A 27,525-nucleotide genomic window follows, 5' to 3' on the forward strand; every position below is an offset into this window, starting at 1 on the left:
TAGCAAGAAAATCATATGCAGTTGTTCATATTGTCAGGGAATTTTGGTTCTTTAATTTTTATTGGAGTTATGCTATATGTTATATATACATAGTTGTGTTCCTCGTCAGGAAATTTTCAGGAAAAGTTGTGCCCTTTTAAATTTAGAAATTTTTTTTAAATAAACCGTAAATCAACATTTATCAGCTTGATTGTCATCGCAACTCCTATGAAACTATCCAACAGAATTTCATAAAACTTGACATGCAGTAAGAACACCATATGCAGTTGTGCATTTTATCAAGAAATTTTGATTCTTAAGTATTTATGGGAATTAGGTTCCATAGTTCCGTATATCCGTCCGAGAAACCATTTTTTTTCTCATTTTCCCTAGCAACTATAAATCACAGCTGCAGTGCAACGCATGTCCAGACATCGATTGCTCTATAGCTTGATAAGTTATTGTGCGAAAATTGGAAATCCACTTTTAGCTCACCTGGCCATAGACCATGTCGTCAACCGCATTGTCCAAATATTTTCTCCTCTGGAACAACTGAACAGTATTCAGTTGAAAGTTGGTATGACTGTTCCTTATGGTATCTTGCATATATAAAATTTATGCTTTTAGATCCATCAAAAAACATGGCCGCTTTTAGGGTCAGACAGCAGTTCGCACAAATCTCAAATTAAATCGTAAGATTTCGCCAATTTACCACCTAGCTTACATTTATCAGAGTACTTCACCATATAAGTTTTAGTTTGATTTCGTCAGTGATGAAAAGTACGATTTCGTCAGGAAAGACCAGAAATGGTATAAATAAAGACCAGAAGTAAAATATGATATTACATAACATTTGAATGCAACGATTTTTTAAATTTTTATTTAAATATGTAAACTTAATTCAGGGTATATCGCAAATAAATTTCGGTTTTGGGGTTCCAGAGACTAAAAGTACGATGGGCACCGGGAAAGACATACATTTGTGTTAGTTTACCATCCACGACCAGTCAATTAATTCCTGTGGAAAAGATGTCCCTAGTACTGTTAACGCAAAATGTTCACTTCAAACGAAAAATATATACAAAACGTTAAATTGAATTGTAGAATTTAAATTCCTTCACTTTTTTTAATTTGTTTTAAATGTACACAAATGTGTTATTCTGGTACCACCGAGAAAAGTCAGAAAATTAATAAAGGAATTGAATTTAATACCTGTGGCTTGTGCAATTTTGGCAAAGGTGACTAACGCCAAATATATATACAAAATAAATACTTAAACGTTAAATCATATTGTAGAATTATAATTCCTACCATTTTTGGTTTTAAATATATTCAAACAGGCGCGTAGCTGCAGTTAGGCAAAAAAGCTGTTGCCTGCATTTAATTTTGCCAATTTTTTTTTTTTTTTTGGACCCCAGACCCCCTGCCGTAATTTTGCCTTCAGTTCAATTTGGCCTCAGCCACGCGCCTATCAAATGGGTTATTATACCTGCAAAAGGACTAACACTTCATTTTAAATACTCTAAAAATAGTTTCAGAGGCGGATCGCTGGATTTTATTCGAAAATGAAAGTAGAAACATCCGGGTTCGTCTGTCATTGCACAATTCTGATTATGTATTTATATATTTATTCACCGTACTAGTAATGGATTTATAAGAGTCTAGCTATCAATTTCCAGGTCTTATTGATCTTTCTCTCCTGTTCAAAGATATGGAGAAACGACATTCTGTACTGTTTGTATGTTTAGGTAAGCCTTACGTAATATAGTTTTACAATTTATGTATGGTCGAAGGTAAATTATACCACTGCTGAATGAAAAAAAGAATTACTTCCTTATTCGTTATAAAGAATCTTCAGGGGCGGATCTATGATTTCAGGTTACAGTGGCGGATCCGAGGGAGTGCAGGAGGTCGGCACCTCTCCCTTTTTTATCGGAAAATTTGTCATTTTCGTGTGTAAAATTTCCAAATGCTAGCTCCCCATTTTCTGAGGAACCTCGTCTGGCACCCCTCTATTTCAATGTTTCTTGATCCGCTTCTGGGTTAGGGCGTAAATGAAAGTAAAGGCTGAGCGAAGCGAGGCCACACAAAAAATTTGTGAATGATATGTCGGAGAATTTCAAAAGGCCTGTCTGTCGCGCTTAGTAAGAGAGGAAACGAGTTGATCATGACTATCCAACGAAATGTACACAGTTCGTCCTCGAGTCAAATTAATATTCAATAAATAAATAAATATAATGAATCATTAATTCTCTCAAAAGACCTTATTTAGTTAAACAAACACGTATAATATTTATGAGACAAGTGCTGCTTCCATGTAGTATATATTTAATGCATTGTGCACGAAATTGCATACCGCATATATATTAGGCAAATAAAAATAATTCAGAGATAGACAGGCATTGTATTTGCATAGATTTTTTTTGGAATTTACGCCTGGAACAACCATTTGTATTGCAGTGATCTTTCTTGACCATTTCAGTGGGTTTTTATTTATAAGCTTGTAAGTTTGAATACTTACTCGTCTCTACTATGTTGAATCTTAGGCTTAATTTGGTTTTTTATTTTAAGATCGGTCTTCAAGTTGGGACAAACTAGGGTACAAAATCAAACTTTGATCGAACGCAGAATAACTATGGTCTTTTGATAAGTCGAATCTTGCCGACGTGTAACTAAGATTATATTCAAGATTTGGGTCTGTTTCCACTTCTGAGTTCTAAAAGTTTCAAACTTTGTTTGATTTTAAACCCGCCCTACATAAACAAAATATTTATTTCCATTGGTATATCAGCTTAGTTAACAATCTTGAGTGTCTGGTTCGATTTCCGCGGTCCTATAAACGAATCATTTTTCCTCGTTTCGGGTCGATGCTCTCACGAAAAGAAAACGTTTTTCTAACCTAAGAGGTGTCGTTGCAATCTTTTAGGGATTCTGTGCGAGAGATGTCAATATAAAAAAATATCTCCAGCGCCGAATCTCAGAAGGGATTAGTCATGTCAGGGGCGGGTCCAGGTAAGGGCGTAATGGGCGTACGCCCCCTCCTTTAAAAAAAAAAACTATCGTTATAATCTGCTAGTATTGTATTGAATGATGGCAGTTTATCATATTCATTAATTAAACACATACTCTGATTTCTTTTTATACTGATTCCCCAATTTGATGGGTCATCATCAACCGTAAAATTTCGTTTCTCGGAGTCCGGCGTGTTCGACTCTGCGATTAGTATCCATTGTTGTTGATGTGATAAAGAATTCGCAAAGATGTCGATGTCAAAAACAAAACGTCAAAAGACCTTAAAATCGTATCAAGGTGTCTTGGACACCTTTTTTAAACAACCAAAACGGTAAGTAAATCAGTATAATACATGAATTTTGGTTGTTTTGTGTGACACTAACTTCGATTCCCCATAGCCATTAATGGAGAAAACTCGGCATAAAAAATGTCACACCCTGACACTTTAACTATAAAATATACATGCTCCAAGTCAGGAACCGTTACATTAGTGCAATTTTCTATTATTTTATGTTTTTAAGCCAAAAAAGGTCCAAAAATTTTTTCGCCTCGCTTCGCTCGGCGAAATCTTTTATTCTACGCCCCCCTTTCAAATATCCTGGACACGCCCCTGCATGTGGCGTGCTTTATGTAACCTCGAATTAGATCCCCGGCCAAACACAATAAATTTGATATTCATTGCTTCTCCACCAAACACGCGGTATCTGGTGCAGTGATGACATTTGGGTTCGGTGTCAGAATAATTTGTCTGAGTCAGGTGACATAACTTCCTGTGAGCTGTTGGCATCTTTAGCACAATATAGAGTTAGCGTGTAGGACTAGATCAAAGCAGAGTCTGTTTAATTATTTGTACATGAAATATATGACTTAAAACCACAATCAATTAACTGATCTTTGAAGTCCCTCGTATTTACTTTATGATTTATACCGGTTTAACAAGGTATATCCAACTAGTTGTTCAGAAGACTATGCCAAGTGTTTTGCACTACTCGCGGTTTTCGTGTTAATTGGAAACTTCTGGTAATGTATGATAATTTTGAATATACAGGCTTTTTGTTTAATGGAGTTTACTTTTTCTTCGAGGAAATACATGTCGATCCACCATGGCCGAGGGGATATTTTGTCATTTGGTGAAACAGAAAGGACTACAAGAGAAAGTAAGTGTCATGAATCACATCTCTGATGATAGAATGTGATGGACGTTCGTGTTTATTTTAACACTAAATTCCTTATCACTGAAGCTAAAATAAAAAAGGAAATTAAATTTTATCCTGATTTAGTTTTGTGATCCCGAGTGAAGCTTAGAACACCCGTACCCAAATATGTCTACCTTGTCACATTGTGTCATTAATAAAAACCCTAATCATGATGATATATTTGCTAATTTTTTTTCAGAAAGATGGCAACAAATTTTTGTGTAGGGCCACTTTCTTGATTACTGTATAGGTCACGTGATATAGATAAAAAACCTAGGGAACATAATTTCCCTTTAAGCTGGTATTCACTCAGTGTCACCATTTATATTATTATCTCCTTCAGTGGCATATAGATAGTGCTGGTATAGCAGATTGGCAGAAAGGGAAATCCCCTGATATGTTTACCCAGGCGATGTTAAAACAAAACGGAATGCTGGACAGTTACAAACACACAGCTCGACAGGTATGTCATGTTGTTTGAAAACAACCTTTAGGTAAATAACAAAATGCCAAAATGCCAAAAATACAGAGTAAATTTAATGAAATATTAAGTGGCTCACTTTAGGTCAAAACTAGCATTTACATATTACTTCTAGCTCGTTTGACTATAAACCCATTGTGTATAAATAAACCTTGCTAACTTGTCTTGATGATCGTCTGTATATTTGTGATCTTTCACTTTATTCCTGTTGTTTCCTTTATGCTTATTTGTTTGCATGTCTATTGTATACATGTGTTTCTTCTTTTCCCGCGCTTTTCTTCTGCTAAATTTGGAACACTTTGCCTATTTGCCCTATTTTGTATTACATTGTATCTATGTTTTCGTTCACACCCTCATGTCTTCCTACGACGTCTCCTTTGTCTACTTAACAGATAATTAAGTTCATCAGCCGACATGATCCTGAATATATATTTTTAAGTATTACAAGAAATAAAGGCGGATTTCAGGCACCAATCTTGGTATATTTTAGAAGGGTTCCCTGCGTCAAACCCTGAAAGCAACACAATACTTTGATTATGTATTATTTCCATTCGTAGATTACAGAAGAAGATTTTATGACATTTAATTTTATTCTTGGAATGGATGACTATAACATGAAGTAAGTAAGCAGTTTTACTTACATGGGAACTATAAATACAAAATATACAGAATTGTTGATTGATGATACAAGCAATTTGGTACTCTAACAGGATACTATTATGTACATTTTATTCAATAGTCATATAAGGCTTACTTTAACCAAACCAACAACAGGGATCGGCTATAGATTATATATATATATATTTTACTAGATAATCCTTCATTCCATCTGTTCCCCTCAAAGAGATTGAAATTTAAAGAGACACTACAGACCCACTGCGATTCGTATCTCGTAAGGCACCGACCATTTTTATACCGAGGGGGGCCTGCTATTTTCAATGTTGCTAAGTAATTTTTTTCTGCTCTTCTTAAAATTATTTAATTTTTTTTCAATAGCAATTGCATTATAATTTTTTTGCAGGGATATGGCGTTTTTTTCTTCAACATTTCAAAATCAGGATTTTTTCACTTCAGTTTCTTGTATTTAGGCCCTATAATATACAAATCTTTCAATTCATGGTGACAAAAAATAATGTTTCTTCTCTGAAATTGATGTGGCTATGGATTTAGAACTTGTCTATACACTAAAAGATAAAATTAGGTCAGCAAATATCTGGTAAGGAGTGAAAAATAAAAAAAATAAAATTCACCCAACCATCCCATCTTTTTGGTGAGGGTTGGATGAAACAATACAGAGAACGAGAAAGTCTTGGACTCGTGCAGGCCGGGATTAGCTTCTCCTGCGATAGAACAAGAAAGTCTGATACTCGTGCAGGCCGGAAATTTTCCCCTGCGATAGCACCAGAAAGTATGGGATTTGTGCAGGGAAGCAGCCCACGTCACAATCAATTATGCATGGCCAATCTAGAGTCTATAGCCCTTTAGCATCCCAAAATATATCAATTACACAAGAAGCAATCTATGAGTAAATTCATGATTGTATATTATATCTAATTAAAATTCGTGCACACTTATATAGAAAATAAGGGATAACAGGAGACAACCTTGGAGTATTTCTTGTATGTTCATTGAAGGATGGCGAGAGTGTTGAATTGTGGATGACTTGGCATTTGGTGTTTTTATAGAGTCCTTCGATAATATTTACTATTTGACAGGAATTCCACAGTGTCTTAATACTTTCCAAAGTGCATTTCTGTTAACTATGCTAAGACCTTCTTGATGTCCACGAAGTTTATGTAGAGGACTGATTGCCATTCTATCTACTCCTCCATAATGACCCGTAATGTGGCAATTTGGTCAATACATGATCGACCGCATTGGAATCTGGAGAGAAGCTGAATTCCTCTCCAGTTTTTGACCGTTGCTCGGGTCGCCCTTCTTTGGAAGCATAATGATGTAGATTAAACTCCACTCTTCAGGGATTTCGACTGTTTCCCAGATGTTTTCAAACAGGTCATGCAAGGTGATGTAGGGGCCCGTGCAGGTCCGAGTGTCAACAGAACAGGTGAAATATTGCTGCTTGTGAGTTAAATCTTAACAATCAATCAATTAATCGAGATGTGCGTTTTTTCCAGGTTGATCTTCAAGACCTCAGGTGGAAATTTGGTTCTGTCCTGGGGCTTTTCCAGTCTTTATTCGCAGTGCTTGTATGATTTCACCCTTCGAGATTGGGCCAGTATAAACATCAAGGTCTTCTCCAGGAGGTAGATCAGGAGCATCTGATATATTTCTCCATTTAAAAGTGGTCGATCTAGGTTTGCTGTCACATTGCCATCTTGGTCTTTCACTGGTTTGGATGTTTTGGTCTTTCTATCTGTCAGTTGGCGTGTGATGTTGTACTCAGTTTTTGTGTCATTTCTGCCCATTGCATTCTTTGCTTTTGAAGCGAGCTCGTTGATGTAGGTTCTTTTATCCTGTCTATTCCTTTCTCTTTACTTCTTTCCTAATGTATATATGTTCGCTTGTCAATTATTCTTTCATCAATCTTAACAGAACTACGCTTCTCAGTTGTCTCGATTGTATCGTCAGATAACCACGGTTGCTTGTGTTCCTTCTTTGAGAATCCAAGTTCTTCTTGGCATGTAGTGTTATATGTGGATTTTACTCTTTCCAATTGTTTGTCTACTATGCCTCTTCCTTATGTTATACTTTCGTCTTCTAATCTGATCTTGTCTGGTTGCCATTGCCGTCTTGATCTTCAATTTAGCCATCACAAGTTGATGATCGGATGCTATATCAGCACCTCGATAAGCTCTAACGGATGTCATGTTCTTTCTTCATCTCCTGGCGACTGTAATATGGTCTATCTGGTTTCCAGTTTTCATCTCTGGAGACACCCGGGTTGTTTTGTGTATATCCTTGTGAGGGAGTTGGAATGTCGTACCTCCTATTACCAGATCGTTCTGGGAGCAAAAATCTGCATTCTGAGTTCCTCATTTTCGTTGATGTTACCAATTCATTCCTTCCCCGTGATGAGTTCGCCTCCCTGTGTTATTTTTTCAGACTTTGGCATTCATGTCACCCATTACACTCAAGATGCCCCAAGTGTTATTCAATCTTTGGTAGCGTGGAGCTGTTTGTAAAACTCTTCTTTGTCTTCCTCCTCTGCTACGTTGGTAGGAGCGTAGAATTGAATGACTGTTACGTTTTGTATCTTTTGACATACATCTTGCCACGATAAATCTATCACTCACAGGATTCCATTCGATGAATGATGTTGAGTGAGATTTCTACTCCATGTTGATGGTTGCCATCCTCGTTTTGTGGTCCAGAGTACTGTAGAGATTGCTCTGAAGGTAGTGTGACGACTCCAGACGATGTCCATCTAACTTCGTAAATATCAAGGTTGTAGCGCTTCATTTCTATTGCAACCTGGGCAGCTTTTCCGGTTTCGTATAATACCTCCGCGCTCCAGCTTGCAATCATTGAGGCAGTATTAAGGGAGAAAAGTTTCATCGGCGGATGAAAAATTATAGTTAAGAAAAATCGAATGTATTTTGTAATACATGTACACATATCACGAGTATACTTCAGGAATGTTGCATTGGCTTCAGATCATATAGTGAAAATATTAATTAGTTTTGTAATTAAATGTATTATGTAAAAGATGCATTTATAAAGAACGGTATATACTTGTGGTGATTTTATCTTCAACAGATAAAAAAGTGCTATGGAGAAATATTTATAGTTTAATTGTTCATTAAAGACGTGCATTATAAATATTTGACCAGGGTCTGCTTTAGTGGTGGTTCTAATAGTTGAGAGCATTCAGGGTCATTGATTATACAAGACCAGTGTTTTCGTAACAGATACGATATAGTGTGTAATGTTGGATATATTTTGTTCCAAATGTTAATAACTTTTTATTATTTTTTATTGACTTTAAGTCTGAGAGCACACGTTCTGCTAGTGGGCAGCACAAGCTGTATATTTTGCAGTCCAGTAACTTTTTCATGAATTAAAACTTTTGAGATTGTGCATTAGGCACATTGGACTACTATTACGTCCTAAGTGTCGTAAGGTTTCACCTTATTCCATTTGGATTTAATTGCACTTTCTCTAAGAAATTCTTTGATAACGTACAAGTAAATTTGAGTATTTTGGGTTCTTATTAGCAATGTTAATAACATTTGAAGTTGATCAAAAGACCCATTAATGACAATAAAGCCATCATCTCGGAGCTAATTATGTTGTGCTTGTTTGGGAGCTTTTCAACCATAAAGTTAACAAGTTCTTAGGCTTGTATGTCGCATATGTCAGGACTAGGGACTGTCCTCATTGCACATCGCATTAAGAACTAATTCTAATAGAACAATTTATAATATTAGAGGTAAGTTCTCATTGCTTAATAGTATAGCATAGTCTTCTTTTTTCATTTCAAAGTGAATGTTTTCAGTCGCCTTTATTAGTTCATTACTGAACATGCTTGTATACATGCGTACATAAGTTCCTTGGTCTTTAACTATAGGTAGCAAAAAATAATCTAGAAGTCAACGCAATTTAAAAAATTGGGAAATAATCGGACGGCATCGTATTCTGATCTTTTCTCTATTGGAGATAAAATCTAAATGTGTTATAATGTTTAGTGGAAGCCCGTGTATTTTTTGCATCTTTCTAAGAGTTTGTTTAACGTACTGGATTAAGATAACACAAAATATCGCTGGATATTGATATCCATTTAGTTGCTCATTATAACATTATGAATTTTTCGACTATAAACCGTAAAATGTTGATATTGAAGACATTTATTACATACTTCTTCATACATAATTTAACATGTTGAATGGCAGTTTATGATACATTCACTATGTGTACATGAGATTCCTCTCCTCTCCTATCATTTTCTTTTTTTCTACCAACTTTTTTTTTATGAAAAACAGAATACAACATTAGTTTTTTTCACCTTTAAGCAACTTCATTTATTTTTCCTTGCCACAGCAAAAATATTTTTTTGGTTTTTTTTCAAAGTGAAATTAATATTTTTTTTCAAAAATATCCCCCCCCCTCAATATTAAAATGGTCGGTGCCTAACTAAATTGACACAAAAGAGGCCAATTTTCAAAACATCAGCCGGATTTGATTTCTTGTAGTCAACAATCCTTTTCTATGTCGGTATAGACTGGTTTTATATGCTTGATGGTTTGTTTTGGTGGTACCTTCATTTTTTACCTACTGGTTTCCCATAGTTTGTACCTGACGTCGGTATTACAACTTCGTTTTGGACGAAATATATTCTGTGGATGACAATATATATTGAAGTAGTCAAGATATGATATAAATGCATTTCTTTACATTTATATGCATGTTATAGATGGCAAGCCAAAGTGGACAAAATCTATATTTTGTAATATTAGAAAATGAATTTTTAATATTACAAAATAATTTTTTATAAGAAAAGATTTTTTAATATTAGAAATTCATTCATTCATTCATTCATTTCTTTATTTCCTCTTATAAGAGATTAATACAATGAATATTTAAACATTACGATATAAAGAGTATATAAGTATAAACAAGTATCGAGATTACACAATTGCAATATTTAAGTCATATAAAATAGTGTCAGTATGTACAATAGTTCGAGATGACGGCAAGAAAATGCATAATTAAATGAGAAGGTGTTGTATTAAAAAAGGTTGGGGGTCGGTGACAAAATAAGTAAATAAAATGAGAATGAATAAGTAGAGTTTGTCAAAGAAGACGACAACGCATGCGATTGTATTCAGCGGCGGATTGGGTTAAGTGCGTGTAACATAGTCCTTGTAATTTATCAAGGTCCTCTGCGTCTAGCAAACACGATACTGGTTTCCCTAGGAAAAAGTTATATAGACTGTCCGTTTCATATTCACTAATTTCTACATATACTTCCAGATTAAAGTTTTCAATGACCAGATCCATAAATATTTCACGCAGGTAGTTTGTTTCCATGCAGTCACATGAGGCGTGTGCAATAATGTCTGTAAATGTTTTATTACAAATAATACATGTGTGTTCATCAGAGCTGGGAACTGTGCTAATCAATTTGGCTATAAAAAATGTAGTTTTGAGTTCACGTGAAGATGATGGGTACTTCCAGATGTTAGAGCAGATAGAGTGTTGTTGAAGTAGTCTGAATCGACAGAAATCACTATCTGTATTCACACGCATTGTCAAAGTTCATCCTGTAGCGAGTTCAAAAAATTGCATACTATTTTTTTCCATTCTAATTTTGATTGAAAATGTCCGTTTGTTAAGAAATCGGTCAGAAAGTTCATAATATTATATTTTTCCAATATTTTGATAATGTCTGGGATGAAGCCGAAGCGATTCAAAAAATTTTCTGTGCAGGCGAAAAGACGACAAAGAAAGATTTTTTTCGGTAAAGTTTCTATATCCATATTGCACAATTTTCCAAGGAACAACAGCTTTCTTTTTTCAATCTCGCATTCGATTGGACGGAGGCCTACCATGGTTTCACACATATCAGATCTTGTCGTTTTTGGAAGTTTCTGTGCATGTTTTACGATAAGGTGTTGAAAACAGTTCAAAGTATTTAGGTCCTGCTTTTTTAAATTCCACCACATTTCGCTACCATATAAACACGACGGTAGCACTACTGATCTGTATAACTTTATTATAGATAAAGGATTAATGTCACCATTATGAATGTTTGAAAGAGAAAAATAAGCTTGTCTCCCTTTTTTGCACGCATTCTTGCTTCTTGGCAATGATTTTAAGTCACTTGAAATTTCTATTCCGAGATGTTTATAAGTGTTCATAATAGGAATGTCTTGACTGGATATCGTCCATGTGTTATTCGTGTTCAATGTCTTCTTCGAAAAGCACATAATACAAGATTTAGATGCATTAAATTGAAAACGCCATCGTTTTGCATAATTAGAACATATATCTAACATATCTTGTAATTTGGTAGGCGAAAGAGCGATGCATGCAATGTCATCAGCTAGACATGGAGCACAACTAGTTAAGTAGTCTACACCTAGTTTTTTATTGCATTTTGCTAGTTCAAGTAAAAGCTCATCAATAAATACAAGTTACAGAAAACCAGAGAGAACGCCACCTTGTCTGACCCCATCATATACATGGAAAGAATTTGATTTACATTGGTTAATTACAAACGAGCTTTCTGTATTAGTATATAAATCATCTATTATACTCCATATTTTACCCTTTACATTGAGTTTATGTAATTTACACAAAAGAGCCTTTCGCCAGACTGTGTCGAAGGCTTTACGACTATCAAGGAAGGACACATATACATTACTATTAAGTTCAATGTTATGATATATAGTTTCATTTAATATAAAAGATGCAGTTATACAGCCGAGAGCACTCTGAAACCCTTGTTGGAGAGGGCTGGGAAAAATTTCAGGGGAAAGTATATGACTCTGGAGTCTTTTCAGGACGATTTTTTCGAATACTTTCAGTATGCATGGAAGAAGACAAACCGGCCTGTAACTATCTGGTGATGTTTTGATCTTGTCACCTCCTTTGTAAATAGGCACAATAAGTCCTTTTCTCCACTGATTTGGTATTTGACCTTTATCTACAATTCGGTTTAAGAGTGCGGTGAGAGCTTGTGTAGCAGCAATACCGCCATGGATTAAATGTTCATTTTGCAGTTTGTCATGTCCACATGCTTTTCTACGTTTGAGTTCTTTAATGACGTTAGAAACTTCACATTGTGTTATAGAACCTCCAGGAAGAGTGCCAGTAGATTGATTATTGTTAAGTGTTTGTAGATCGCCATATTGTTTGCACGTTTCGTTGAAGGTTTTTTCGTCAAAGTTCGGGTTATCGACATGATCATATAATTGTTCAAAATACTGCTTAAAACCATTTGCCACTGTCTCAGGAGTACAAAACTTTGAGTTGTTAATTATAATTTCCGGAATAATTTTTGATTGTTGTGGTTTTTGTCTCTTAATCATTTTCCAAAATAATCTTAAATCGCACTCTGCTGCATTGTTTATGTCTTCGTAAGTTTGTTCAATATAATTGTCATGGGCTGCGCTTTGAATGTTTCTAAATTCTCTTTTAGCACTTTTGTAATTTACGTAAGATTGAATGAATGAATGAATGAATTATTTTATAATATTACAAAATGATTTTCTAATGTAAAAAAATCGTAATTGAATACGACAAATCGATTTTCTAATATTAGAAAATCAATTTCTAATATTAAAAAATAGTTTTTTATTATTAGAAATTCAATTTAAGTTTTAGTATTAGAAAATGCTTTTTAATAGTAAAAAAGTGTTTTGTGATATAACAAATATAATTTGTAATATTAGAAAATGAATTTGTAATATTAAAAAAATCATTTTTTAGTATTAGAAAATGCTCATTTTTGTCCACTTTGGCTTGCCATAGTTATAACTATAAATGCCAAACTGCTCATATTGTTACTATCATATCTAATTTTCAGGTGCCTACGAGAACTTAAACCTACGCAGAGTTCAGCAAGAGTTCAATTATTAGGACAATATGATATTGAAGGAGAGAGTCATGAGATATACGACCCTTTCATGGTAAATACTCAGGTTTGGTTTAAAGGAACAACCATTCATAGTTATGTGTGTGTGGATGACATGAAAAGTCAGATCTAGAATCCATCATGTAAAATATTCTCACTAAACATAACAGATCAGAAATATCAGAACAAATATTATCATTTGAAATCAAGGTGAAAATTAAAACGACATCACTATCCCCAAAGTATATTAAAAAATAATTACAATGTTAGCTCTTTACAGGATTTATAATGTTCTTTGTGGGAAGTGGGAATGATTATATGCTTTAAATGTTTTTAATTTGTATGCAATTAAATATCTATATATTCTTGCATTTTTACAAACTTTGTATTTGATGAGAAGATAAAAAGAAATCGAAAAATATAGAAAATTTATCGTAAAACTTACGCAGAAAGTGGTAAGTGGGCATCTAGGTATAACCCTTCATTTTTTAATGGAGGTCCATAATATCTGTATTGTCCATCTGTCCATCCAACTTCTTTTCTGTCTACCATTTATTTAATACTTAGTTCTGTAAACTGAAGTAAAATATAACATGGTTCATTGATCAGTCTTTTATAACCCAAACTTCTACTTACTAATAAATAAAACTGTTTTGGTTCTCAGGCACAGATAGAAGTCTTTGAAGAAGTCTACACAAAGTGTCTCAGGTGTTGTCAAAGATTCCTGGATACACAAGTCAATGCAGACCCCAAAACAGATCTCAAGAACTGAGCATTTATTCTTTTTACTTTATACAGCCAACCTCGGCAGATAAAGATTTGTCGATTCAGAGCAAACTGCCCTGAACAGTAACATTAATTTTGTACTTTTGGTGTGTGACCATTTAAGAGGACAACCACATAAAAAAACAGGCTGTGGGTGGCACATGACAAATTTTGTTTTCCAAAAATTTTCATCTATTTCATATCGTAAATGTATCATTTCTCAATGCTGAATGTTGTTTTTTTGATTTACTGCAAGAGTTAAAGAGAAATAAATTACATTTAAAGCATTGAACAAGGGAGATGACGCTCATTTTATGTTAAATTTGAATGCTTTCTTAAGAAACTCTAAAATCGTTTTCTGAGCCATCAATTGTCGATTAAAAAAAAATATTTGTATTATTGGGCATACATATGATATAAACATTACATTGGAACAAAAAAAATTTCGTGAGATAAAATTTACCATATGCCATCCATGAACAGTCTCTTAAAAGGTAAATTCATGATTTAATCAACTAATACTGATTTTATATACATGTATACAGGTGTTATTATGTAGGATAGAGGATCAAATTAATGATGCATGTCAATCAATATTATACAACGTCTCAGAATGTGACGACTCTATTAGCTACACTGCTCCATGGGATCAAATTGATACAGGGAAGATATATAAACGCATAGAAAGGTCTGAGAAATTCCTAACGATGTTAGAACTGTCAACTTTGCCATGGAAATTTTTGGTCGTTCCCTCCGCGGGACTCGAACTCGTACCGCTGTGACATCTATGGCAACACCGCCTGCACTAAGTCCAGCGCCCTAGACCATTAGAGGAGGAATGAGCCGGCCAGCGAAAGCTATATTTTTAATTATATTTGACAATTCTAACATCGTTGGGAATTTTTCAGACCAGAATCTTGTAGTCCTATACATGCAAAATTGCAACATATGTTTTCACATGCTTTAAAACATATGGAAAACATGTTTAAGAACAGTATAATAAATGTACATGTATGTTTTTGTGTATTTGAAAATACTTGAAATCATTTGTTATGGAAAATCTGTTAAAAACCTACTCTTCAAGTATGAAGTTCTATTGGAAACAGGAATTCATTATCATATATGATTTTTATTTACTTTGTTTTCATTATATGTAATTAATTTCATCGTCAATAACATGTTTTTCATATGTTTTTTCATGGTGGTCCTAAACATATGACAAACATACATGGAAGTTGCAATTTTTCCTGTGTATTTCATGACCAAAACAAATATTTAATTTAGAGCAACTAGCATCATATTTTTAATGGTCACTCGTGTTGTTAAGGATACAAAGCTCCCTGATATTACTTACTTATTCTACCAATATAGGATATTTACTCAGTTAATATCTCAGGAAATAATGATATACATGTACATGTACAAGTTTTTTTGACATGTTTTAGAACTTATTTCATTGTTCGTTTTGCAATAAATTGTTGTTTACTTCTGAATGTACATTGTATATTTTATACCACTTGTTTGTAAGAGAGGCCGGGTCAGAAACCGAATTGTACAAGTCGCATATTTTGTATCTAAATTCTCGATTCAGAGAAACTTACCCCGTGGTTGTTATATTTATAGGGATCAACCAGATTATGTCATTTAGAAGAAGTCTTCTCGGTGTTGAATGCTCGACGACCGGCTCCCTCTAATTCTTTGGATTGTTGTCTCCTGGACATTTCCCCTACAACATTGTTTCATAACTTATCCTTAATTGCTTTTGAGAAGAAACCTTGAATGATAACAATCTTGTTTCGATTTGAACAATAAATTTAATTGATGATAGTAAAACCCATCTTTAGCAGTATTTAAAAAAACACTGGACGGATGAAAAAAGGAAATGATAAACGGAACATTCCGTTCTTAAGATTAGAAACAACGATGTCAACAATTAATGGTGGTTGCAGTTGAACTTGATTTTTTTTAAATTTTTACTTGTATTTTAAAATAAGCTTTAAATGCGTATGCCAGTTCATTCATCCATGTGGCTGATGTATGTGTCTTTCGGTCTGGAAGTGGTTCCACAAAAAGCGTTGACGTTGGCGGTGAATGATGTTATATCAGGTATGTTTGTTTACCTTCAAGTGTATACGCTGAGTCACACGGTTTCGACAAGGTGTAAATATAAGTGGTAGAACTGCTGCTCTTCCTACAGGCTTCTTGGTGTCGGTCTCCATGTAGTACGTCTTGCGTCCGCATTTCGTGGTCATTCGCCAAGTATACTGTGTAAAGCAGTCATTGGTGGTCATCCCAAGTAACACAGTGCGTGCTACGTTGTTGGTTTCTGTATTGTAGTCTATTAAGTATGTATAGGTGTAGTTAATATTGGACCCCAATGTTTATTTACACCTTCAATTAAAGGTGGACGAGCCAAGGCGACACCGTCATCAAACAATCTTATCTTCAATTCACGTTGTGAATCGACGAAAAAATAAGTCTTTCTGATTGGTCAATATGACGGCAGGTGGTTGTACCTGCCAGCAGCGCAGTGTCATACTGTCATGTGGCACGTGCCATTAATTGAAATGGTGTACTTATCACAATTTTATGTAGTTTTAAACTGTTTTTATGTTAAACGTCTCAAGGTTCATTGAAATTATGAATTTAAATATAATATATTTGGTGATATTCGATGTTTGACACTGGGCTTGTCAAGTAGATAGACAGTAAAGAACACAGCGCACATGGCATTAAATGAAAAAAAAAAAGAAGTGTTGATATAACTATTATAGACATCGTCCATTTTAGCCTAATAGGTTTTATTCAGCCAAGGACAGGAAAAGTTACGTGTCAATTATGTAACATGTTATGTATTTTCAAATAAAATATTAAATCCCGTCCCTTCTAGAAAAAATGTACGGCATAATTCCTCTCAACAAAATCCATTTACGAGCCCGCCCCTCGAGGAAAAAAGGTACTGGTCTGCATGTGTTAAACTTAGCATAGTTCCGCACCATGACCGAAAGAAGTCCCGATTTGAGAAATTCGAAATCCTAATCTGGGTACATTTCAATGATATATCTCAACCTTCGAGAAATCGTTGCCAAATATTTAGGCTTCAAATTGGTTTAGCCAATTGTGTAAAGATCCGGTGTTTTTGGTAGTATTACGCTCATTCCTTCATATAAGTATCTGAACATTTGTATACTTGAAATAAATCTACATGAACCAGGGAGACATTATCAAAATACAATTAAAACAGTTGGTTTGCATGTACATGTACAGAAATGAAATCTATGTTGATGTTTTTCAGTTAAGGACTTCTAACGAGATGCTATTTGTGCATAATTTTTATTCTTTCAGTTCGAAATATACTGTAAAAGTTCTATTAGATTAAAATGAAATTGAATTTCCTGCTCTCACAGTAGACAACATGGCCAAAAATAGTGAAGAAACATGACCATTTATGTTAAAATGGTATGATGACCCTCCGACTTTCAATACAACTGTTTAATAAAACTTTAAGTTTATAGTCATCTTCGGTTAAATATAAAAATGTCATCTTATCCATTCAAACAAAATTGAGAGTGTCAAAAGTATATGCCAAGGATTTCACTTTCTTGTCACATCTGCCAGTAAGGCTTGCCAAACCTGTCATCAAATGCACATATTGGACCATTCCATTCTAGTATCTCATTTTTCCTATGTAGAATTTTGTTATATGGAATCGACCATGAAAGGTGACAATTTTGACAGTTTTAAAGCTTATCAAATACATTTTAAGTGACACTTAAATTTTTAGGAGGTATTTACAGGTGGTTGTTTAAACCAGTCACCCATGTATCCATGAAAGAAGTTAGGAATGAGGAATGAAAACCTGTACGTGCACATGTACTCGCGATCATGTATTACCAGCATTGTTACATTCATTACAGGATTTAACAAACCTCTATTGATACTGATATACATGTACTTGTACAATTCCTGTAAAATCTAACACTTTTCTCAAAAGTCTCAAATATAAGATGTTTTAAGTAGCACTCCAGCTAAGGATCATGCAAAATGTGATTCATGGGTAAAAAGCCTACATATTTTTATTTTTGATATTTTGTTTGAAATGTCATAGTAAACAGAAATAAACATGTGGTTTTTGATATAACCCGTCCTCTTATGTGATAAAAATTATATAGAATGCACTGTAGATTTCAAAATTAAGTGAGATAACTCTGTAAATGGCGCTCAAATACAATAGAATCTACTGTATTTTCAATGCCGATTATCTCCTAAGAGCAGGCAGATTTGAATGAATAATTACACATTTCATAGTATAGACCCATAAAACAACTTAATTACAAAAATAAAAATATGTAGCCTTTTTTGGGGTGTATCACATTTTTAAGATTTTGCATGATTGTTACAAAGACAGCTACTTAAGAAGTTGTCCCAATACTAATTACTTCATCAATTATTGATTGAGTAGTAATTCATCGCAGTTGTGTAGCAGAATAATAATTAAAAAAAACTAAAACAAAGCTTAACTATGTTTTAATACTCTGTGATTTTATGTGTTATACCATTGTTGACCCTTGATTAAAATAAAATATTGAACGCACAAACCCGTTAAGATCACGGCCACGACAGATTTCCGCGTGGAACGATATAATAGTTCAGTAGTGAAACGATATTTGACGGGTACTGAATTTATGTTTCTAAATGTCGGGCCCTTTATCGAGCCGACAACCACGACCTATGCACTTACAAATCCACCGGAAACGAAGATGTGACCACCTGGGCCCTGTTGTTCAAAAGGATAACTTTAATTTGTGTAGAGGACTAATTTTTTGAACAACTGGGCCCTGCAATCCTGAAGCGTGTGTCTTTTGATTACGGCTATAACCTTGGTTCCCTTGATTACCCTCTCACATGATCAGGATGGCAAAGTCTCTGTTACAAAGATTTTAACAGTACACTGTAGTAAATATAATACCAATATCTTTATATGCCGTAATACCGCGTGTTTTAACTGTTAAATTCCAAGTATACTAATTACATGTAATAAAAATTTATTTTAGGTTCGTGATATTAACATCAAAGATCTGAACCTAGATTATATATCGGCATTCAAAATGTAAAGCGTAATAATAATGATTGCTACAAGCTGAATGTTCTAAAATTATGGTTCATCATCCTTTATGCTTAATCAGTAAAAAGTGGAGATAATATTAAAGATAATATTTATATATCATTGCATCAGTATGTCACTCAGAAAATAACAATTGGGTGGTTCCGTCAGAGTCTGACTCATATAAACATATTCTCCAGATTGCATTACATGTACCAATTTCCATAACTATTATAAACTACAAATCACTTCTAACAATCAGGTGGACATTTGGATAATGGGGAAAATACAGGGTTATCGTAGTTACCGGGTTTAAAGCTACGACTTTAACGTAACGCAAGGTTGAGAATGTATTTCAACATATTAAACTCCCATGAGCCAGGATTTCCGTTTGAAACGCGAGCTTGTCTGACCACGAACTACATGTATGTATATGTACATCATATAACATTCCAATAGATTTGCCGTAGCACAGAATTTGAAACCCCTCTACTTATTTCGATAGATTTGCCGTAGCACAGAATTCGAAACCGCTCTCTTCCTATTTCGATATATTTGCCGTAGCACAGAATTTGAAGCCCTTCTCTTCCTATTTCGATATATTTGCCGTAGCACAGAATTTGAAACCCATCTCTTCCTATTTCAATATATTTGCCGTAGCACAGAATTTGAAGCCCTTCTCTTCCTATTTCGATATATTTGCCGTAGCACAGAATTTGAAACCTATCTCTTCATATTTCAATAGATTTGCCATAGCACAGAATTTGAAACCTTTCTCTTCCTATTTCGACATATTTGCCGTAGCACAGAATTCGAAACCTCTCTCTTCCTATTTCGATATACTTGCCGTAGCACAGAATTCAAAACCCCTCTCTTCCTATTTCGATAGATTTCCTGTAGTACAGAATTTAAAACCCCTCCTTCCTATTTAGATAGATTTAACGTAGCACAGATTAATTCGAAACTGCTCACTTCCTATTTCGATAGATTTGCCGTAGCACAGAATTCGAAACCCCCTCTCTTCCTATTTCGATATATTTTGGTTTGAGTATACTTATTGTTTACTTTTTGTTTTTGAATCTTGACTTTTTTAAGTACTAGGTTATAATTCTGATGATGAGAGTCACTCCTTGAAACACATTTACTACACGAAATTTGCAATATTCATGTGATTGTTTTTTTTTAATTTGTCCTAGTTCTTGTATGTATGCGCTTACTGTATCAACTTGATATTGCAGAAGAAAGGTGTGTTGAATGATAATTCCACACCCAGCATCCAGCGCCCTCTGTACCACAGTGTCCTATCGAATGAAGAAATCTGAGAGAGCAGAACAGACATTTCCAGTAAGATATGCTTGATTCAATTTGTTTTCTTTTAAAACGGTTTTTAAATGCTACTTATGATGAAATCAAACAACTCCTCAATCAGAACATACAAATAGCATTACGTACAACAGTAAACGAAGACAATTCACTGTTACTGAATTAAGTTCCCCCATTGAACACAAATAGCACATTTTTAAGTTAGATCATAAACCTATAGACCACTAGGTGTAGACAATAATACCTTAACCTCTTTAAGTTTGATTATTCTTTATCTCCTGTACATAGTTTTAACCACAACTATCTACTACTACCGTTCTTCGCACAATTTTTCTATGTAAATAAATTTAATTGTTAACATCATGTATATAGGTCACACATGCACCAGTAAGTAATCACCTAAATTAGATGGTTTACTGGAAAATTTGAAGGAGAAGTGGTTTTCAGCCTACCTTTTTCTTGTTACGATCTGTAACCTATTATTATACCTATGTATATTTTTTTTGACTGATCTTTTTACCATGCCTATTTTAACATTGATTAAGAAGATGTTCACTTTGGCAAGAGACCGCACACGCATCATTATAGGCAGAGAACGAATTCATAGCTGTGATCACAGGCAACCTATGATTTGTAAAACGAAGCAACTGTGCATTAGAATTATAGTCTGACTGTTCTCTTTTGTTTAACATTTGTGATTTAAAGCAGATTAAAATACTTTGAATGCATGGCGAGAAATCGAATCAGACAAGTTTTAATGATATAGGCATGTTAACAAAGAAGTTGAAAGTTATACACTTCTCGTGAAATGCTTAAATTGATGAGTGCAAACTTCCTTTGAGATTAATATAAAGTCATGCTACTCTTTGAGAGAATATCCATAGGCAGATCCTACGATGGGAACACGGTGAATTTTATCCCACCGATTCTAACCAAAAATAACGTTAACATCATTTGGGTGTGAAAGAGGACAGGGATCTCTGTACATTACAAACCAAAGTTCAATGTTTAGAAACGATGAGTTTGTTATCTATGATGGATGAAAATATTTTGAAAACAAAATTTAGCATGTACCATCCACTGCCTAGGTCATCTATGGACACCCTGTTTTTTATTTGCATCTACGAGTAACTGAATCGATTAGGTGTTTCGTTTAAATGGTTGTTTCGATTATCTCCTGATCAGTTAACTCATTCTTAACAGCTTAGCAGGATTATACAACGTAAATTAGAACGTTTTCATACGTAATATTCATTTTAAGATAAACTTAAATTCTGGAGATATCCGTTTGCGCCATTTATTGCGTTCTTTTGCACCACAACTTCTTTGCGCCAATGTATCATTAAAAAACAAAAAACAAAACACAAAATCCCCAAAAAATAAAAAAAAACACAAAAAATAATTAAAAAAAAAAAAAAAACAAACAAACCAAAGAAAAGAAAAAAAAATACAACAAAAAACGTGAACTCATTTGTATTGCCAGTAATTATTGTACTTGATTGCACAACTTGCATAATGAAATATGGTAATATGGTAAAATTTCGAACATTTAGAAAAAGGGTACCTCTCAAGACATGTAATTGGTGCAAAAGGACGCTACCCCTTAATTAGTACATAAAATATAATAAAACAACAAATTTACTTATAGTTCTATAAAAAAATATTCCGCTTACTTAGTATGCTAAAGCAGAAGTTGCACGATAAAAAGCACAAAAAGTACATTCACGAATATGAATTCTCAATACTTCAACTCTTCTCTTAGTTACGGATCCAGAAGTGGACTCCAACACGCTTTTCTTGAAAATTTGTTTATATTGGATTTATTGAAATCGTCATTTAATTAGCAATTATATGTTTCCTACAAGCAATCTCAAATTGATTATTAATTTTCCTAAGATTTAAAAAAAACTACGGCTTAATCTTTTTTTTTGTAAACTTTTTTTGTAACTATGTGAAACATGAGGTAAAATGTATATAACTGTAATAATTCCTACATGACAGAAAGGACAGACAACAATTAATACAAATCCTTAAATAATTGACGTCTTTCTTATAAAAACATCAATATGACAGTAAGTAAGTAATTTTGTAAATTTATCCATTCCTGGATACTGTATGTAATAGTTGGGATTAAGTTTGCTCATAGATTCTTTTACTACACCATGACTGCATATAAATAAATTATGATATTCATCTCCTTTTCCATTCTTTCAAAAAGTACACTATCTTTTTTTTTTGGCACATTAATCCAACTTCCAGTTCCTATTGGGAAATACAGATTCGAGGTACGCAATTAAGCTATCCAAAGTCCTTGTAGTTACTGGAAGTTTTACAAGATAATTTTAACTTAAATAAACCATAAAATTGAACTCTTGAAGAATTATTTATGTAACTAAATTCTAGTGACATGATTCAAGTCAAACTGACCATTCTTGATTTAAGAACACGTATCTCCAGTCAGTTTTATTAAATATAGTTACGTTCAGTATGATTCATCCATTTGAAACTCACGGTTCCATTTCACTTATAGTTCATACAATCATGAATACAAGAAACTGAAGTGATCTATGATTTGTCATAATTTGAGTTTAGGAAGGAAGTGAGTGAAATCTTATTAAGTAGCACTCCAGCTAAGGATCATGCAAAATGTGATTCATTGGTAAAAAGCCTACATATTTTTATTTTTGATATTTTGTTTGAAATGTCATTGTAAACAGAAATTAACATGTGATTTTTCATATAATCCGTGCTCTTTGGAGATAAAAATTGTATAGAATGCACTGTAGATTTCAAAATTAAGGGAGATAACTCTGTAAATGACACTCAAATACAATAGAATCTATTGGATTTTCAATGTTAATTATCTTCTAAGAGCAGGAAGATTTGAATGAATAATTACACATTTCATAGTATAGTTCCATAAAACAACTTAATTACAAAAATAAAAATATGTAGCCTTTTTTTGGGGTGTATCACATTTTTCAGATTTTGCATGATTCTTACAAAGACAGCTACTTAATAATATGATTTATGAAACCGGGTCCTTTTAATTCATCATTAAGAGATTTAAATACGTAATGCCATGTACTTGTGAATTGAATGAATTTTTTTACGACTCCAATATTAAAACATAAAGAAAAACACTTTTGGAGAAACCAAGACAGTTGATTGAAGTGCTTGCTATTATGGAGTGTAATGAGTATGAACTTTGGTAAATGTATTACATCATAGTTGTATATCTAGTACAAGTGTTTATAGTATATGGCATCGGATGCATTACACAGTATAAATAGACTATTTCTAATAGTATAACGTTTATTTTACTATCACATTCACAAAGGAACAAGGTACTAATTATTCATACCAGACATTACCATTGTTAAGTGGGAGAAAAAATTACATACATCTATAATTTTATATTTACATCTATAACTCGTATATTTTGGTATATATGTAAAGCAACGAAACCGACTCGTATTAGAACTTGTATGATGAATATGTCTTCTTGGTGGAGTTGTTCACTCAGTTCATGATGAGGTCAATACAGCTTTAAGTAATGAGTTTAATCTTTGGGTAAAATAAATGTGGTCCAAAAAGGTGGTATGCAAGAAAAAAAAATTCCACAAGACCTGGGTAGTTTTATATAAGATAACATTGTCACTCCGTTCTTCCTGATCCGGGATTATATAACTCCTAACCTTCATGGTCAGTATTGTTTGTAATTTCGAAAACATGTCTTTCAATATTGTTTTTTGACCTATGGCAGCGGATGCTATTTTAAATTATGATAAATTCATTGCACACCTCACAGTCACAGGCAACATTTGTCAATTCGCCTCTTCTGAGTTTAAGCTTGGTCTTACACAGAAATTTGAATTAGAAAAAAAAAACAGTAAAATATACTTCATACGACATACTAATGTATTTACTTTAGACTTCTGCAGATAGGGACGTCTATAAAAACAAACAAAATCTAAAACAAAAACGAAATGTGTAGGAGTTAACGGTATGATAAGCACGATATTGTTTTTGTTTTTGTTTTTTTTTATTGTCAGTGACTACTCGTACAAATATCACACGGACCGCGAGATAAACTACTTGCATATTAATATGTATACATTATTATTATTATTATTCAAGGTACTAAAAGGTAATAATAATTCATCTTGTGTTGCTTGAAAAACAGATGCTTACCACTAACTACATGTATAGCTTGTATTTGGCGTCTGCTGTTTTTTAAGCTAAGCTATGCGAGTTATTATCGCACCTTTGTTACCATTGTCTAGTACATTGCAATAAAGGGGAATGAAATGACAAAGTAAGCTTGTTTTATGCTAACTACAGTAACTATTAAAGTTAGTACGTATTCGTGACCTGTTTATTGTAATAATATATTACTTTTTAAGTCTACCATGTAATTTCATCGCGTTGTATGACGTAAGCACCTACTAATAAGCATGGTTTTATAGAAAGAAAATTTATTAAGATTACAGTTGAAAAAGTGTTGCAAAACTTTGTATCAATTATTGGTATGGTCAGTAACTGCGCATGTAAATAATAAACTGTATTCGTACATGTACTGTTCCACTCCATTCCAAATTGACAACCCTCAACTTTAGTAATTGTCAGGTTTATGATAGATAAATTCATTTTTATTGTTCCTCATTGATAGATTTGTTGATTAAATAATCCCCGTAGACTTACGAAAATTTTGATGATTTTTCACTGCCAAAACTGATCTGTATATTATTCTACAATGTGTGATTCAAGTATCTCAATTTCCATGCCAACTTCCAGAAATACTACTATATTACAACCGTATTGGCCAGTGACAAATGAATTGGAGTACCTGTCCTTGAGACGCTATCATCCCAAATGGCTACAATAGAATAATATTCTAAAATATAAGTTCAGGTGAAAGGGATTTAACGATTATCTCACTGCACCTACTGACCTCACCACTAAACAGTTGTGTAGCATCGCGCAGTTGGTACTGTGTCCAATCTTGTAACTGATTTTCTGTATCAGTTAAATTAAATATCATATCTTAATACCACACATATCTTGAACTAAATATGTAATAAAAAAATAAATGAAAAAAGAGGAAAAAACCTACATATTTAAACAGTGGGCAAATTCTGTGGACATTGCTAACACAAGCTTATCTTCATTTTCATGCAGTACAATGACAACCTTAACATCAAAGTGTCATGTATCATCTTTCCAAATGATGGCGTTTTGTTGACAGTGATAAATTTGGCGTGCGAATATCTTATCGTCATGAAAGCATGGCTGACATAACACGGCTCAACACAATCACTTAAATACACATACTCTTCCAGATTAATTGGTATGATTCGTTTAAAAACCCATTCAGAATACTTTTGTGTATTTACTATGCTCGATTAACCTTTGAAGATTTGGGAGCATGCCATCAACAGTTGTAATTGTTGATTTTGTAGTGATATTTTTGGAATATGTGAAATTTGCTAAAATCATCAAAGTCTAGGGTTAGTGTAACTTTAACAAACTGTAGTAATTACAACACAATGCGTTCCTTTCAGACTTAATCATTGTCCCTTTGCCAGCGCTGTCTGCATTGTGAGACTCGAATAATGTGTTTCCTTATATCGAAATGGTAAACAAGGAGGCGTTGTCATTCTTCAGAAATGAAAAGTAAAGTTTTCTTATTTCGTTGATACAATCAACTGAGTGGTACCGCGAATGTCTGCACCGGGCTTATACGATACAAAAGTCAATGAAAAAAACGTCACCGTGTTTTTCTCTAATCACTTGATAACCTATGACCAATTTCTTACGATTCTTTTGTTAAATTGACAACTATATATCAAAAACGTCATGACCAGTAGCAATATCAGTGTATAGCATTTGGAATAGTGGTCAATTTCACAAAATAATTCGTTGGGGTAAACATGCTATCATTAGATAAAGGAACGAAGACTTTTATAAATCAGTATATGACCGGACTTGTTCATGTACAACGAAACCTGTTAAACCAAACACTTAATAAAAAAATCTATAAATTCATGTATCTGTATTTTAGTTGCAATGCATGATTCAACTTATATAGACCCCATCACCGCCCAGAATTATCTCCAGTTTTAAAGGGGGGTAGTTAAGACATGTTTTAGTATGTAATTATGTACCAGTGTTTTAGACTGCATGTTTATCGAAATGTAACAATTCTATATTACTACCTCTAATAGAATATTGAGAGAAGAATATACATGTAGTAGCGCACACAAAACATATTTAAAAGTTGTTAATATATATATATAAAGGTCTGAAAAATTCCCAACGATGTTAGAGCTGTCAAATTTGCGATGCAAATTTTTGGTCGTTCCCTCCGCGTGACTCGAACTCGTACTGCTGTGACATCTATGGCAACAACGCCTGCACAAAGTCCAGCGCCCTAGACCGCTCGGCCAGCTAGGCTATATAAAAAATATAGCTTTCGCTGGCCGGGTCATTCCTCCTCGTAGGATTAATCTAGCGCTGTAACTTAGTACACGATGTATGGTAGTACGAGACAGTTCATTTAGATGTTAATATGTAGGAAAGAGGATTAAATTAATGATGCATGTCACAACAAATCAATATTATAACATCGTTGGGAATTTTTCAGACCTTTCTATACGTTTGTATATCTTCCCTGTATCAATTTGATCCGATGGAGCAGTGCAGCAAATAGAGTCGTCACATTCTGAGACGTTTGTATCTCTATATATATATATTAGTTTCTTTTGTTGCTTCTTTATCGCTTTATTTGAAATTACCCAATAAAATAGGATATAGGTATTACTGACACAGAACCCTTTATGAAAATAAGATTGACGGAACTTTAAAAGTACTCTGATCTTTGATTAATTCCACCCACTAAAAATAAATTAAGTAATTTTAAATAGGTGGATTGGTAACCACATTCTAAAGAGTATGATAAATTAATCTCAATTTATTCATTTATGACATTGAAACAAGTTTGTACAGAACGTTTCTTATCGATATATAATATTAAACAACTGGTATGGGTCAAACGATAGATCTATAAGTCTTACAGTTTCTACAAAACAAACAAACAAACAAAAACAACGACAACAAGTTACAACAA

General features: G+C 33.7%; 1 protein-coding gene across 1 annotated transcript; it reads left to right on the plus strand.

Annotated features, from left to right (window-relative positions):
* Positions 1-1,542: 1,542 nt before the first annotated feature.
* Positions 1,543-15,462, plus strand: LOC148598878 (low molecular weight phosphotyrosine protein phosphatase-like). The gene is made up of 6 exons (XM_088561204.1): positions 1,543-1,727; positions 4,075-4,148; positions 4,531-4,650; positions 5,226-5,287; positions 13,157-13,259; positions 13,869-15,462. Exons 1-6 carry the CDS (start codon positions 1,691-1,693, stop codon positions 13,974-13,976), a joined length of 504 nt encoding a protein of 167 aa, XP_088417330.1. The 5' UTR covers positions 1,543-1,690; the 3' UTR covers positions 13,977-15,462.
* Positions 15,463-27,525: the final 12,063 nt, after the last annotated feature.

Source organism: Perna viridis, chromosome 14, assembly GCF_037379345.1.
Source record: "Perna viridis isolate PV_CMFRI_1.1 ecotype Kerala chromosome 14, ASM3737934v1, whole genome shotgun sequence".
NCBI classification, from domain to species: Eukaryota; Metazoa; Mollusca; class Bivalvia; order Mytilida; family Mytilidae; genus Perna; species Perna viridis.